This window comes from Schistocerca piceifrons, chromosome 8, assembly GCF_021461385.2.
Source record: "Schistocerca piceifrons isolate TAMUIC-IGC-003096 chromosome 8, iqSchPice1.1, whole genome shotgun sequence".
Classification (NCBI taxonomy): Eukaryota; Metazoa; Arthropoda; class Insecta; order Orthoptera; family Acrididae; genus Schistocerca; species Schistocerca piceifrons.
This window is the reverse complement of record NC_060145.1, coordinates 314,287,997-314,305,700: the sequence shown is the minus strand read 5'-3', so window position 1 is coordinate 314,305,700 and position 17,704 is coordinate 314,287,997. Positions and strand designations below refer to the sequence as shown.

The window sequence follows — 17,704 nt, the reverse complement described above, 5'->3', positions numbered from 1 at the left end:
ACTGCTTCACACACACACACACACACACACACACACACACACAAATGGTGGTAATCACACTCTCTCACTTTGTCTTTGAATTGTGGGCAGTAGTTCTTTTCTTCATTTTGTTCTGGTAGAAGCATTAGACAATATGGTTCAGGGCCACTAGAGGTTAACAGAAGTGACAATTCCAAGTGATAGTAAATTGTAAAAAGAAATGTTTCTGAATGGTATTTATAAGAATTTTAATAGTAATAATTTTTTAAAAAAGTCTACAATTTTACAAAATTTTCATACAGTACACATATTCTATGAAGCATTGAATTATTTACATTTTAAATAATGAGTTTCAGCAACAGGACAATGTACCTGAAATAAATAACTTTCACAAAGTTCAAAATTTTGGATTGTCTGGTGCCAGATAGCATTAGTATAGTAACTATCAATCTATCAACTAATATGTTTATGAGCAGTACTGAATTCAACATAGTGCATGAATGCACTCAAATACTTTTCAAACCATTTATTATTTTAAATGATAAATTATTACATCCTGATTCAACAGCAAGAGAGATCAAAAATAATTCTTTCATTAATACATGGAACAACACATTTACAAGTGTTTTCCAGTTCTTTGTTGACTGCCAACAATAGGTGACACCAAATAGTACTTCCTAATTTTGTGTTTATAATGATGGATGTACATAGGATTTAAATTACTTTGACCATTATCATGTAACAAAACTGATTAATGAACAATTAAAAGATCTTTATACATATGAGAATGTCTAACATCAGCCTTATAACAAATAACATGAAAAATAAAATAAATGACTATTATGGTAACAGAAAGTAGCTAGCAAAAGGCCAGCACATACAAACTAGTAAACTGATGAACACACATTTTCTGTACATGTGAATGATGACTGAGGAGTGAATTATGCATATCCTTGCAAAATGTATATTGGCATTTTAGAAATAATTCACCAGATGGAATATACTCCTTTAATTAGTTCATTGGTAATTGTTTTGTAGTAGTTTTCTGGTGTTCTTTTTTCCACATTACCTTCCCTGGACAAACATTTCTGTTTTAATCTTGATGTTCTGTAATATTCGGGAGTAGATGCTGTGAATGACAAAACGAGCCTCACAGTTTTCATAAAAAGTGATACTATTGATTGGTATATAACAGATTTGATTATCGTAGGACAGGTTAATAGCTCGTTATTCTTCCTGCAGACCATACATGAATGTTTTATACAATGGAAACTCACACAAATTTATATATACATTACTCATAATAGTAAGAAATAAATGTATGTCAGAATTAATAACATTAAATTGTAAGCACAATAGTAAAGCACATAACATTGAGGGAATTAATCCCTTAATGTGAGTGGTAATTATCAAACTTTATTTCAAAAATACTGTTCATTAGACAGTTCACAGAATCTTCGATTAGGAACCTGATGAGAGTGATGAGAAGATGAAACATGTACTGTTGAGCCACATGTATGGTTTGGCAGTGTAGAGCTGCAGGAGGATAAATCACTATTAACCATTCTGTGTAATTTGGCAGACACAGCAGTGGGGGAACCAAAAGAAATCTTCGTAGAGCTGATTACCACTTCCTTCTAAGGCCACCAATTTCTTCTGGACATACTGTTGCTGACAGCGAGACGTGTAACCATTGGGTATGGTACAAAGACCATTGCACTGGTTTGACCTGAAAAATAAAAGTTTCGTCAGATATATCTGTCTTAGGTGAATTAATGAAGACTGTAGTTCTCTACAGTGAGGTTTTTATCTGCGACAAAACAGACAGTGTGTCAGAACAGAACATAAAGTCAGGCCCTCGCCTTTAGCTAGCTGTACTCCTACTGAGTGAGCTATCTTGACATGTCCTCTTGTCTCCCTCAGAATTCCAAACTGTTAGTTAAATTTCTTGTGCATTCCAATCTCCACTGCTGGCATGCAGTTTTAATTTTGCCAAACTTTTACTTTAGTGTGTATTTCCGTACGGAGTGGAGGATCAATTCCTGACATTTAATGTCAGGGTTAATTAACTGAGATTCACATTGTTTTTAAACTCATTCATATGTGTATATCATTCAGACTGTTCCATTAAAAAAAAGAGAGAAACAATTCTGATGGAAAAAATTTAAAAAATCAATTAACATAATTCTGAAAATTTCAGTGATATCATGCCTAAATTTTACTGAGAACTATTTTAGAACGTCATGAAATATTTAGACAAATATGTTAAAATGTTTCCATTTAGATTGGACCAACATGGTCTTCCTGTTAGAATGTACACTGAAGTGCCAAAGAAACTGGTATAGGCATGTGTATTCAAATACAGAAATACATAAACAGGCAGAATATGGCACTGCAGTTGACAACACCTATATAAGACAACAAGTTTCTGGCACAGTTGTTAGATCGCTTACTGCTGCTACAATGGCAGGTTATCAAGATTTAAGTGATTTTGAACATGGTGTTATAGTCTGTGCATGAGTGATGGGACACAGCATCTCCGAGGTAGTGATGAAGTGGGGATTTTCCCATTTCACAAGTGTACTGTGAATATCAGGAATCCGATAAAAAATCAAATCTCCAACACTGCTGCAGCCGGGAAAAGATCCTACAAGAACAGGACCAGTCATCACTCGTACTAGTACGAAGAGGTGGAGATCTCTTCTGAACAGCATGTTGCAAGGCATCCTACATGTGCTCAATAATGTTCCTGTCTTGGGAGTTTGGTGGCCAGTGGAAGCGTTTAAACTCAGGAGAGAATCGTTCAACATGACAGAAGTGCAACCCTTCTGCAAATTGCTGCATATTTCAGTGCTGAGCCATTAAATAGTATCAGCATCTGAACCATTCAATGAAACGTTATTGATATGGGCTTTTGGAGCCAAAGGACCACTCGTATAGCCTTGATGGCTGCATGGCACAAAGCTTTACTCTTCGCCAGGGCCCATCAATATCGACATTGGACTGTTGGTGACTGGAAACATGTTGCCTGGTCAGCCGAATCTCATTTCAAATTGTATCAAGTGGATGGACGTGGAAGGGTATGGAGACAACCTGTTGAATCCATGGACCCTGCATGTCAGCAGGGGACTGTTCAAGCTGATGGAGGCTCTGTAGTGGTGTGGGTTGTCTGAAGTTGGAGTGATGTAGGACCCCTGATGTGTTTAGATACAACCCTGACAGGTGACACATACGTAAGCATCCTGACTGATCGACTGCATCCATTCATGTCCATTGTGCATTCCGACGGACTTGGGCAACTCCAGGAGGACAATGTGACACATGTCTAGAATTGCTGGAGAGTGGCTCTGGAAACACTCTTCTGAGGCAGGTGTACCAGTTTTGTTGGTGCTTCAGTGTATATTCCATAATTGGAAACTCTATTAACAAATGAATTTTTCTGATGTTAAAATTATAATTTCTTAAAAACTGCATTATACTGAGATGTTCATATTAATTTGAATAATACTTAATGGTTCAGAATTTACATTGCATACTGAAGGTGCAGAATGTTTATGGCTTCAATATGTTCAATTTATGTTTTTTGTCTCATGCATAATAGATCAGTAGAAAATAGAGCGTTAGCAATATGTATTATGTTTAGGAGGCAAAATGGAAAATGTGTTAGAGATTACAGAAAAGAGAATTTTTTTGCGAAGGATGATATCCCTGCCCAAAGCTGAGACTTACACACAGGTCTCCGTACCCACAAGCTGGGTGTAACGATCATCCACCTCATTGAGGTTCACCACATACATCCAGTTTCCCTGGTTGTTCATGGCAGCTTTGGGCATGACAAACTGCTTTGTGGTTGGGCAAAGCTGATCCTGAGAACCACTGCCACTCTGACGGCGAGATCTTGATCCACTTCTTCCTGCATTGTTTCTGCTGGTGCTGCTACTGCTGCTACTGCCAGCTCCAGGTGAAGTGGCTGTTGCCTCTGCTTTGGAATTGGATCTTGCATATCTGAAAATGCCATGTTAAAGATTTCATGAGTGGTATCTTTCATAAATAATAACTAACAGCATATTCCCACTGTGCTTAGTTACACAGATCCATACAATCTATTTCCTAATCCCAAAGAAAAGAATTTTATTTTCACTTATTTATTACAAATTCCATGAATCCATATAGTGATACATCACGTGGATGTGGAATGAGTCAGTTTACATCTTTATAGATGTACAAGAAACATTAATACAATGACAAGAGTGTTGCAATCTGGTGACATAAGCTTAAAGGGTGAACAAAAATTAAATAGATATAGTTCAGATAAACATGACATGAACTACTGAAAATAAATTTGGTACGGAAGAAAGAAAATCTGTACATTGATCATCTTAGGCAGTGAAGACAAATTACAGCTAACATAATGTAAACAGGGACTAGAATATATAAATAGAAAATACAATAACAAATTACAAAGACAGTCATTGATTAGGCCTACTCTGCAGATACTCACCCAGACAGTAGAAGGACTTATCCATAAGGCATTTGCTTAATTTCACTTTAAATGTAAGTGGGGAATTAATACGGGCTTTGATAGCAGATGGAAGAGAATTGAAGAGTTTTGTGGCAGAATAATGAACATCTTTTTGTATGATACTTAGCTGTTCTAGGTCTCTGTGTAAATAATTTTTAGAGCTTGTATTGTGATTATGGTATGCATGATTGGATGTAAAAAGAGAATGGTTATTCAAGACAAAAATCATCAAATAAAATAAGTTCTGATATGTGGTTGTTAACATTTGGAACTTACAGAACAGGTCTCTGCAAGAATATCTTGGATGAATACCACTCATGATTTTAAATAATGTGCACTAGCATTTTTTTCAGCACTTAACATTAAAATATGCAGAAAATGAGTTCTGGATGGTACAAGGATAACAGACTTGTACAAGTTTAACCAACAGATGATTTCCAAAGATGTGAGATCTTTTCACTGTGATATAAGAAAGAATTCAATAATTCGTATGACAGCCATGTCAAACATTGGTAGACACAGGATTACTGAGGAACAAGGAATGGAAATGATGTAAATGGTGAAAGATACAATTCATGATTTTTTGCGATTTTGAGTTCATTGTTTCCAGACTGCCTGGTATTTGTATGGATAAATCCACTATAGCTGTTTTGTCATTAATGTTATGATAAGGCAACTGACAATGGATTAATTGTGTGTGGAAACAATGCCATTCATTCATTTCACTTCATTCAGGTCACGTAATTGTGGTGCATCTTTTTCGTATAATCAGTACAGGTTTTTTTATAGTCAATGATGAGGGTTACTTGTGCTAATATTTTATAAATTGCAGGTTTAAATATTTGTACCTTTCAGAGCAGACCATGTGACAAATATACGGACCCAGAATTAACTTTTCACTCTGCAGAGGAGTGTGTGCTGATATGAAACTTCCTGGCAGATTAAAACTGTGTGCCAAAATGAGACTTGAACTCAGGACCGTTGCCTTTTGCGGGCAAATGCTGTACCAACTGAGTTACCCAAGCACAACTCATGACCCATCTTCACAGCTTTAATTCTGCCATTTCTTGCTCATGTAGGGCAAAGGTCATGAGTTCGAGTCTCAGTCCAGCACACAGTTTTAATCTGCCAGTAAGTTTCAAATATGTGGATGTAAATTACTTCCAGAATCAGCTTAGTCCATGCACTGCCTCCTTTTCAATCAAAGACATGAGGAAAAACTTAACTGAAAAACCTCTGTTATCTCATGGGTGCCAGCCAGTCCTACGTCTTGATTCCAATATGCAACATTCTTGTTGATATGACGCCCAATATTTAACAAAGAGGCATTGCATAATGAATAGTTCCAGTGACCATTCCTGGTTTAACTTCCTCACTTTATTTTGAATCTGTGCCAGTACTATGGAATTAATGGGTTTCACTGTAAATGGAGCAATATGAGTTTAATCTCAAATAAGGAAATTGTTCTTTTCATAAATAATTTGATAAAGCTGTCATTCTGCTGACAGCATAGGCTATATGCCGATTGTATGTGTGTTGTCTTTTCCCCTGCTCCTATGATGCAAGAACTGGTGCATAGGGTGTATGTTTAGTGGTTTTTCTTTTGTTCATGTATTATACCATGTAGGTGTGATATGACCAAGAAAACTACGTGTTGAGTTAACTTGGGATTTTTTTTTTTTTTTAAATTCATGGACTAGGAGGAACACGAGCATGTGTAACAAAATTACCTTGCCCTTAAATTATAGGTGTGAGAGCAAGTCTTTTTTAGGCTTTCCCAGGTGGAATGCTTTAAAAGCGGTCCTGATAAATGAAGTTTCACACAAAAAAGAAGTATGTAACATGATTCATCTGAATATTACAGGACTAAAAACTAAAATTAATGAATTTCTTATATGTGTGCATGATACAGAATGTCGAAAATAGAATGCTAAGTAAGAAAAAGTTGTTGTGTATGTGAAAAATGACAAGTTCAAATATATGGAAACCAGTACTGTCTGCTTAGATCATCACCTGGGTGCCTCTACTTGTGAACTTTGGTTACCAGTATTGTCTTTTATAGTTATTATAATTTACAAATCCCCATTGGAAAACTTAAAAATATTATGAGGAAGATTTGAGTTATTTTTATGCCAGCTGGTAGACAAAGGAAAGGAAGTGATAGTCTGTGGGATTTTAATATTAATTTTCTGAAAGATTCAGATAAAAGAAATGATTTGGAAATGTAACTTAACATTTGTAATCTTGAGTTCAGTTATTAATTTTCCCATTGAAATTATGCATGAAATCAGTACACTAGCAGACAATATTTTTGTAGCTGATCATTTAATTATATAAATGTTTATCCAGAAGTGAATGGCCTCTTTGACCTCGATGCACATTTGTTGTCATTGTGGTCTTCAGTTCGGAGACTGGTTTGTGCATCTCTCCATGTTACTCATTCCAGTGCAAGCCTCTTCCTGTCTCCTTAACTACTGCAACCATAGCCATTTGAGCCTACTCTCAATATTCATCGCTTGGTCTCCCTCTTCAGTTTTTAGCCCCCCCTCCCCCCCCCCCTCTCTCTCTCTTGCTTGCTCACTCTCTTGCTTGCTCCTCTCTCTCTCTCTCTCTCTCTCTCTCTCTCTCTCTCTCTCTCTCTCTCTCTCTCTCTCTCTCTTCCCTTTAGTACCAAATTTATGATCCCTTGATGCCTCAAGATATGTCCTATCAACTAATCTTTACTTTTAGTCAAGATTGTCCATATATTATGTTGTTCTCCAATTTCATTCTTTACCTCCTTATCAGTTACTCGATCTATCCATGCGATCTTCAGCATTCATACATGGCACTATGTTTCAAAGGCTTCTATTCTTTTCATTTCTGAACTGTTTATCATGCATGTCACACATCTGTACAAGGCTACCTTTCACATAAATACCTTCAGAAAAGAGTTCCTAACACTTAAATCTAGATTAGCTGTTAAGAGACTCCTCTTTTCAGAAATACTCTTTTTCGCTATAGCCAGATTGCATTTTACATCCTCTCTACTTCAGCCATCATCAGGTATTTTTATTTCCAGATAATAGAACTCATCTATTGCTTTTAATGTCTCATTTTATCATTTTATAAACTAATTCCTTCAGCATTGCGTGATCTGGCTACATTCCATTGCCCTTCTTTTACATGTCGATGTTTATCTTATAACCTCTTTTCAAGACACTATCCATTCTGTTCAGCTGCTCTTCCAAGTCCTTTGTGATCTATGGCAGAATTACAACATCTTCAGCAAATCTCAAGGTTTTTATTTTTCTTCCTGAAATATAATTTCCTCTTTAATTTCTCCTTGGTTTCCTTTACTGCTTGCTCAATGTGCAGATTAAATAACATCTGGGACAGGCTACAACCCTGTCTTACTTCTTTCTCAACTACATATTCCCTGTCATGTCCTTCAGCTCTTGTAAAAAAAATTAGCTATTGTACATATCTTACCTGATAACAGTGAAGTGATATGGAAAGCGAAGTAATTAATGAAGAGACAACAGAAAGTTTCAAGGAAGCCTTGTGGGAAGCTGATGGAGGGATATGTATAACATGACAAATGTTGATTCTAAATTTATCAGATTATAGGTGAATTTTTATAAATCTTAAACAGCTGCTTTCCCAAGAAATAATAATGTGTGGTGCTGACAAGAAATGAAATAGCATTAGATTCCAAAATAAATCAAAATATCATGTGCTCTGGAAAGGAAATTGTATGAAATTGTTAAGACAGATGGAAAAGTGGGACTGATTTTATATTGCAAGAGTTATTGTGCCGTCTTAAGGAAAGTGATTAAAAACACCCTTTGTAATGCCTGCAATTAGTAACTCAGATAACAAATAAATCTATGTGGGCAATAGTTAAAAGAAAAACTAGGAAATCAGTTAAAGAAAAGAAAACAGAAAAATAATAAATGATAGCAGTCAGATAGCAATAACTAATTCCTGGAAATATCTCAGATCACCGACATGAACAGTTCAAGGGATAAAGCAATAAAAGTTATGCCACATAGGCTACATAAGGTGAACCACAATCAGCACATGCTATGCAGAAGAAATTAAGAATGTATAAGGGGCAGTCAACTGGAAATGAGATGGATGAATAAAGTAAGTAAACTGTTTATTATTTGAAAGTAATCACCATAATTGTTAATTTGCTTATTCAACTGTGAGTCAAAGAGTGTCATCGCCTTCATAGAAAAATGTTTGCATTGCCTATGTTAGTATGATTGTACTCAGGCATGCACCTCTTTGTCTGAAGCAAACTGACTGCCATGAATCTTGTTCTTCAGGGCTTCAAAAATATGGAAAAGGCATGGGGAGATATTGAGGATGTGTAAGGTCTTCCAAAGAGCCCTGTTCTCTCCTCATGCAGTTCCCATATTTTTGGAGCCACGAAGAAAGGCATTCATTACCACCCATTTCCTTCAGATGGAGTGGTACATGCCTAGCTACAATCATAGTTCCATTGCACTGTCTTGTCTCACTTTGGAATCATGGCGATTACTTTTGAAATAATAAACAGTGTAGCCTACTTACTCTTTTCCACCTGTCTAATTTTAATTTGACAGCCCCTTATAATCCAGCCATCGAAATCAAGTGTGTGATTATGAGAGACAGAGATTGAACATAATTTAGGATAAGAATATCACTTTAGAAAACAGTAGCATAAGACAATAATTTAAACTGTCAGCATGTTGCCAAATTTTTCACTGAGAAAGTGTACTATAATTGTAGAACTGACTTGTTCTATATAAGAGCGAGAGGTGAGTGGATTATGATCCACAGAACATGGAAATAACTAATTCCATAACTTAATTTACAGGCAGTTTAGCTCGTGTATAACCTACTGACGGGCTGTGCTGCAGTGCCTGTATGCAGATATGATGCAGTGAGGAAGAGGGTACTGAATTGCAGGTAAGTTAAAACTTATTATTGCCGTTTTATGATTCCTCAGTTTTACTGTAGCGCATCGTCTTTGACCACATTACAGTTACTTTGCTATGGAAGCTTCGACACCCATTCCGCTTCGCAGCTGCTCCAGCGCTTACGATTAGGCAATCCCTTCGACACCTCTCACGTGGGGTTTGCCTGCCTTCAAGCTCCACATGGTGTGGCAGCGGTGTTGAACGTTGTCAAGAGCGTCGTCCTGTTCTCATCGCACCGCGAACTGCCGTTTTCGACGGCGAAGTGTGAGAAAAATCATCACCCCATGGCAAGGCGTGGTTTCATCGACGTACTTTATACCTCCCTCTGAGGTCTTTTCGTGTCGATTCTGAACGGCAGTGTGTCTGAAATGTTTTCCTTGACCACCCATAGGAAAACCGCGTAAGTTCAACACTGGGTGTCGCGGTTCTCACCTCCATCACGGAAGCGTCAAAAGAAGGGGTGAAATGTGCCTAAGATGGCGGGTGATGATTTTCCCATCGTGTGACACGTCTACGATGGCTTTGGGCAGAATTGTGGTGAAATTTGGTGCCAGTGTGGTATCATTAGCCCACGTTACAGCTGGGTGAGCTTCTGACCTCTGGCCTTTTCTTGCATATTTCGATTCCTCGCTGTTGAAAGCGTCACCGAGCCGAAGGGTGACGTCGCAGGGCGCCAAGCATCTGTACAATTACAGAGAAAGGTTGTAGGCACCTTTGAGCCAAATTTCAAAGTTGTGTGTTGGAATTGGAGGCAATTACGGGATTTGGAAAAATTGATCCTTTAATTTTGTTGCGCAGTGTAAGTATTGGACTTGTGGAGGCCTCTTATTTACTGGAGATGTCGGGAAAGATGCAGACACGATGGCCGGAAATCAGAGATTTGCGGACACTGTCAGCTCGAGGAAAAGCTTCCGTCGTGCGGAGGGATCAGTGTCCAAACCACCAGCGAAGGTGGTGTCCACGAATCTCCAGCAAACCCTGCTGTGCCGGCCTGAGTGGCCGTGCGGTTCTAGGCGCTACAGTCTGGAACCGAGCGACCGCTACGGTCGCAGGTTCGAATCCTGCCTCGGGCATGGATGTGTGTGATGCCCGTAGGTTAGTTAGGTTTAATTAGTTCTAAGTTCTAGGCGACTGATGACCTCAGAAGTTAAGTCGCATAGTGCTCAGAGTCATTTGAACCAAACCCTGCTGTCCGCGTATCTCCATGTTCGCATTTCTCTGGTATTTGTTTACAGGAATGCTGGGCGTAAATATCAGACTTTTGTAAGAATGCAAAATTTTACTGGGTACAAATTTCACATATCCGGAGAAATTACCCATTCACGCAGAGAAACGCATACGAAAAATTCCCGCTTTACACGTTCAGGCCGTTGCTGAGAAGTGTTTCTCGCTGTGGGGCGACGCATGTATCCATGTTTTCCTTCATCGCGCTACTTTTCATATTTCTCACCGTGGGGTGGCGGTCGTATTCAAACGTCCTACACTATTATTTTAATATGTTGAAATTTGATTTTGGAAATGGCATAAATCAAGTATTCGTGCAGCACGCGGTTCTCAGCCATGTACAATAATGATATGCATCTAGCAACTAACAACTGGATCCTAAAACGTCAACTAATTTTAAAAGCTTTTTAAGGGTGTAGTTTTCCTGCGCAGTAACTAAACAATATACTTAGATAGGCAGCACTATCTTAAAATGTGCTTAATATTAGTTGATGCTGATGAATTCGGCCGTGAGCTTAGTAAAGTTGGCTGCTTGCATCTGGGGCAGAGCGGTAAGTAGCGCGGAGACTACAGGGTTTGAGGGTGTGAGAGGGGGGATGTTCTTTCCTTCTTCCAGTGCTGACAACTGACGCGTGGTGTTATTCGTACCTATCAGGTGCTATGTTATACATTTCAATCGTAAGTATCATGCATTCCTGAATGCGCATTATAGAGACTGTCATCTTCGAATACGGTACATATTTTTAGCAAGGAATACGAAATTAAATTTGAGTAAAGGTGTTGCAATATGACGCATAAAGCATAAGAAAAATGACATTAAGTAAACACTTGTGATCGTGTAATATACTGCATAGTGCATTTAAATGTAAGTATAATTTCAATTATTAGTCAGTTAACCATCCGCTCACACTAACAACACATCGTCAAGCAATTACAGTGTCACATCTTTGGGATTGCTGAGGGTGGCAGCAATCTGAAGCAGAGAACGGTCGACCTCGAGTGTTTCGATTGGTGCCAACTTTAAACGACCAGTACTTGGCAGCCAGCGAGCAACTTACTAATTTATATAGGTTTCCAATTAATAATAAGATAGGTCTATATGCGGGCATAGTTGTTGCCTCACAATGTCAGCACTGTAACGGCTCTTGGGCAAGAAGGTTTGATGACCACTGTTTTAACGTATTGAGAGAAGACATAAAATAATTTTTCACTAATTTAATCACAAATTGTGTGATATCTCATTTGTTCAGAAAGCTGACGAATCACACAAAATTGCATTCACAGTTGTTTGTCGCACTTGGGTGGTAAGTAAGACACCATACTTTTGTGTACTGCTGGTACCATAATTGGTAGAGTCGAGCGTGAGCCACAGGTGGTACAAGCTGCCCGATGGGAGAATCTAGCACAGTGACTGTCAAACGTTTTTGCTCAGCAGCCAATACTGACATTGCGGTGCGGCACCTCGGGCCGCATATGTGCCGAGTTTATTATTAATTGGTAACCTACATAAATTAGTATGTTGTAAACATCCAGCAGACAAGCTGTAATCAGGCCGCGAAACGTTGGCCGCCGACCCCGCTGTACTGATCGCAAAAAGTTGGCGACATTCGGAAAAGTTCGACTGTTTTCAGCTTCATGTTGCTGCCACCCTCAATGATCCCAGAGTTGTGACACCGTAATATTTATCTGACGAAGTGTTATTGTGTTGTCTGTGTAAGCGGATGATTAATTGATTAATAAAGAAATTGTCTTCTTTTTCTTCCTCCTCTTCTCTTCTTCTTCTTCTTCTTCTCCTCATGACGTTTCTTAGTCTGTTCAAGTTTTCTCCATTCTGTCCTCTCCAGCGCAATTCTTGCTCTTCCAGTATCTATCCTAAGGACACGTCCAAGCCAGGTTGTTCTCCGAATTTTTGCTATTTCCAGAAACCATTGTTATCCTGAACTGCCCCATAGATCTTGCGCAGAATCCTGCTTCCAAAATGCTGAGCTGCTGCTCATCAGTACTCCTTTGTGTCCATGTTTCCCATCCGTAGGTTACAACAGTAACTTAACTGTAATTATCTTTGAAGGGACTATGGAAAATTGGAAATTGGAAACTTGTGGTAAGGTCTTGTGGGACCAAACTGCTGAGGTTATCGGTCCCTAAGCTTACACACTGCTTAAACTAACTTACTATAAGGACAACACACACACCCAAGCCCGAGGGAGGACTCGAACCTCTGACGGAGGGAGCCGAGCGGAAATTCGCAAGGCGCCCTAGACCGCGCTGCTACCCCGCGCGGCATTGGACTATGCAATATGAGACACGACCACAGATGTTTGCTAAATGTTTTGAACGTTTCTTCTATTCATTGCGTTTTATTGCAACAGCCGTCGTTAATTTAATGTGCCTTACTGCAAATAAGTGCCGCATTTGAAAATGATTGTGTCTGTAACGCGCGTTCACGAATCGATGTTAGTTCTGTGTCAAAATTTATACCGTACCGAAGTCCGAAGCGACTGGAAAAAAGCACATGTTACTTCTGTGTACAAGAAGGGCAAAAGAACGAACGCGCAAAATTACAGACCAATGTCCCTAACTTTGGCCTACTGCAGAATCCTTGAAAATATTCTCAGTTCGAATATAATAAATTTTCTTGAGACCGAGAAGCTTATGTCCAGGAATGAGCATGGTTTTAGAAAGCATCGCTTGCACTTTCCTCGCGTGATACTCTGCGAACAATGGATGAAGGGTAAGATCCAATATTTCTAGATTTCGGGAAAGCGTTTGACACGATGCAATTTCAGGCTGTTAAAGAAGGTACAAGCGTATGGAACAGGTTCACAGATATGCCACTCGCACACTTCTTAACTTATAGAATCCAGTATGTTGTCCTCGACGGCGAGTGTTCATCAGAGGAGTGCCCCAGGGAAGTGTGACAGGACCGCTGTTTTTCTCTATATACATAAATGATCTGGCGGACTGGGTGAGCAGCAATCTGTGGTTCTTTGCTGATGATGCTGTTGGGTACCGTGAGGTATCAGAATTGTGTGACTGTAGGAGGATACAAGATGAATTAGACAAAATTTCCAGTTGCTGTGATGAATGGCAGCTAGCTCTAAATGTAGGAGAATGCAAATTAATACGGATGAGTAGGAAAAGCAAACCTGTAATCTTCGGATACAGCATTAGTAGTGTCGTGCTAAACAGTCACGGCGTTTAAATATCTGGGCGTAACGTTGCGAAGCGATATGAAACGAAACGAGAACGTGAGGATTGTGGTAGAGAAAGCGAAAGGCCGACTTCTGTATATTGGAAGAATTTTAGGAGTGGTTCAAATGGCTCTAGGCACTATGGGACTTAACATGTGAGGTCATCAGACAGCTAGACTTAGAACTACTTAAACCTAACTAACCTAAGGACATCACACACTTCCGAGGCAGGATTCGAACCTGCGACCGTAGCAGCAGCGCGATTCCGGACTGTAGCGCCTAGAACCGCTCGGCCACAAGGCCGGCGAAGAATTTTAGGAAAGTGTGGTTCATCTTTAAAGATGACTGCATGTAGGATGCTAGCGTGACCCTTTCTTGAGTACCGCTCGAGTATTTGAGATCCGTACCAGGTCGGATTAAAGGAGGACATCGAAAGAATTCAGAGGCAGGTTGCTAGATTTGTTACTGGTAGGCTCGAACAACACGCAAGTGTTTACGGGGATGCTTCGGGAACTCATACGGGAATCCATGGAGGGAGTTATTTTCGAGGAACACTATAGAGAAAGTATACAGAACTAGCATTTGAAGCCGACTGCAGAACGTTTCTGTTGCCTCCAATATTTATTTCGCGTAGGGGCCACGAAGATAAGATACGAGAAATTAGGGCTCATGCGGAGGCATATAGACAGTCGTTTTAGCCTCGTTTTATTAGCGAGTGGAACAGGAAAGGAAATGACTGGCAGGGGTACGGAGTATCCTTCGCCACGCGCCGGAAGGTGGATTGCAGAATATCAATGTAGATGTAAATTGGTACGACGCACGCAGGCCCGCGAGTTACCCACATTGGAAGACACGTAGTACAACATTCCCACTGTCAGACGCGAAATTTAACCGACAGGAAGAAGATGCTGTGATATGCAAATGATTAGCTTTTCAGAGCATTCACACAAGGTTGGCGCCGGTGGCGACACCTACAACGTGCTGACCTGAGGAAAGTTTCCAACCGATTTCTCATACACAGTGCGGCTGGTCCCGGCGGAGGTTCGATTCCTCCCTCGGGCATGGGTGTGTGTGTTTGTCCTTAGGATAATTTAGGTTAAGTAGTGTGTAAGCTTAGGGACTGATGACCTTAGCAGTTAAGTCCCATAAGATTTCACACACACACATCTCATACACAAACAGCAGTCGACCGGCGTTGCCTGGTGAAACGTTGTTGTGATGCCTCGTGTAAGGAGGAGAAATGCGTACCATCACGTTTCCGACTTTGATAAAGGTCGGATTGTAGCCTATCGCGATTGCGGTCTATCGTATCGCGACATTGCTGCTCGCGTTGGTCGAGATCCAATGACTGTAAGCAGAATATGGAATCGGTGGGCTCAGGAGGGTAATACGGAACGCCGCGCTGGATCCCAACGGCCTCGTATCATTAGCAGTCGAGATGACAGGCATCTTATCCGCATGGTTGTAACGGATCGTGCAGCCACGTCTCGATCCGTGAGTCAACAGATGAGGAAGTTTGCAAGACGGCAACCATCTGCACGAACAGTTCGACGACGTTTGCAGCAGCACGGACTATCAGCTCGGAGACCACGGCTGCGGTTACCCTTGACGCTGCATCATAGACAAGTGGTGTACTCAACGACGAACCTGGGTGCAAAAATGGCAAAACGTCATTTTTTCGGATAAATCCAGGTTCTGTTTACAGCATCATGATGGTCGCATCCGTGTTTGGTGACATCGCGGTGAACGCACACTGGAAGCGTGTATTCGTCATCGCCATACTGGCGTATCATCCGGCGAGATGGTATGAGGTGCCATGGCTTACACATCTCGGTCACCTCTTGTTCGCATTGACGGAACTTTGAACAGTGGACGTTACATTTCAGACGTATTACGACCCGTGGCTCTACCCTTCATTCGATCCCTGCGAAATCCTACATTTCAGCAGGGTAATGCACGCCCTCATGTTGCAGGTCCTGTGCGGGCCTTTCTGGATACAGAAAATGTTCGACTGCTGCCCTGGTCAGCACATTCTCCAGATCTCTCATCAATTGAAAACGTCTGGTCAATGGTGGCTGAGCAACTGGCTCGTCGCAATACTCTTGATGAACTGTGGTATCGTGTTGAAGCTGCATGGGCAGCTGTATCCGTACACGCCATCCAAGCTCTGTTTGACTCAATGCCCATGCGTATCAAGACCGTTATTACGGCCAGAGGTGGTTGTTCTGGGTACTGATTTCTCAGGATCTATGCACCCAGTTTGCGTGAAAATGTAATCACATGTCAGTTCTAGTATAATATATTTGTCCAATGAATACCTGTTTATCATCTGCATTTCTTCTTGGTGTAGCAATTTTAATGGCCAGTAGTGTATTATAAAATACATCTGAGATCTGCGGGCAACAGGAATACCCGATACGGGCCGCAGTTTGACGACCACTGGTCTAGCGAGAGTCACCGTTGGTAAACGCCGACGTGAACGTGTTGAGGAATAAGAACTGTTTACTACCCCTGGCACACTGACCTGGCCCACCACTCGTGGGGCGCGGGCGGCGGCGGCGGTGGCGGCGGCTCGTAGTGCGCGACGGGGACGGGCACGTGCGCCGGCTGCAGCAGCGCCGTTGTGTAGAGGTAGGGCGTCGCCAGCAGCTTGTAGCGCCGGTCGGGGTAGGGCCCCGAGCCGTTGCCCGGACCGGCGGCGCCGGCGGGCGTGACCAGCTGCAGCGGCAGGTAGGACAGCGCGGGCACCGGGCCGTACGGGTAGCCGCGCGGAGGCGGGCCGTAGGGCGGCGGCGGCGGCGGCGCGGGCCTGCGGGCAGCGGGCGCCGCGTCCCTCTTACTGCGGGGCGCCGGGCGGCGCGGCGGGGCGCGTTACAACACAGCCATCACACAGCACAGCACAGGGCGTCCGGTCGCGTCACTTCTGTCGTCACGCGCTCAGTCACTACCAGTGTCCCGATTTCTAGCAAAGTGTACCTCTCCTACAGCGTGTAGAATGGTGGGGGACATGATCTTGAATAGCGGCATACGTGCCGTTTTCAGTGTACGCCACGGCTTCGTCGGGTGAACGTCGCGTTTTTGTTGTTTCAGACTGGCAGATCGCCAGTAACTACTCGACGTGTCTTCCGCATTCGCTACTCTCTCGGTCTACGAGACCCTGTTCCTATTTAGAAAACAATTTATTCGTGGGTTTAGAATTTTCGAGAGACAGATTCTGCATTGAAACTTAAACCTGAAGGTCGACGACGTACTGCTACAGGCCATGAAAATGTTGCTGCCGTGAGAGGTTCAGTTCAACAATCTCCCAGACGTTCTGCAAGAACTCACGCGTTAGCCTTACAATTATCTGATAGAACTGTGAGAAGAATCTTGCATCGAGATTTGGAAATGCATTCCTAGAAGACTGTGTTGGTTCAAGAAATGAGCGAAAGAGATTACGAAGTCCGTACAACATTGTCTCACCAAGAAGATGTGATTTTTTCAGACGATGCACATTTTCATCTGTCAGGTGCAGTAAAAACACAAAATTGCAGGTACTGCTCTGAAAACAACCCCCACGAACTCCATCAACAACCACTCCACAGTTCCAAAGTAACAGCGTGGTGTTCTGTTTTTAATTTTGGTCCGTATTTTTTTTGAAGAGAATGGTGAAAGTTTTACTAGTGAAAGTGAACTAGGCGGACTATTTTATGACCTTGAGAACGTGCCGTTCCAACAAGATGGCGCTACAGCCGACACGCACATCATATCACTGGCACTGGTGAGGGAAATGTTTCCTGGAGATGTCATTTCTTTGCGTGGTGATGTTGGGTGGCCACCACATTCGCCAGACTTGACAT

The 17,704-nt window shown here is 41.4% G+C and overlaps 1 protein-coding gene across 2 annotated transcripts in view; it reads right to left on the bottom strand.

Moving 5' to 3' along the window:
• Positions 1–277: 277 nt before the first annotated feature.
• LOC124711613 (protein spaetzle 5) overlaps positions 278–17,704 on the bottom strand; it is a 301,170-nt gene continuing 283,743 nt past the window's right edge. The window contains exons 4-6 of one of the 2 annotated variants that reach the window (XM_047241778.1): positions 16,390–16,674; positions 3,725–3,984; positions 278–1,708 (exon numbers count right to left, since the gene is read on the bottom strand). In XM_047241778.1, coding sequence (XP_047097734.1) covers positions 1,617–1,708; positions 3,725–3,984; positions 16,390–16,674 — 637 coding nt within the window. In that variant the 3' untranslated portion in view covers positions 278–1,616. Of the gene's footprint in view, positions 1,709–3,708; positions 3,985–16,389; positions 16,675–17,704 lie in introns of both variants that reach the window. The other variant, XM_047241777.1, reaches the window with a different exon arrangement.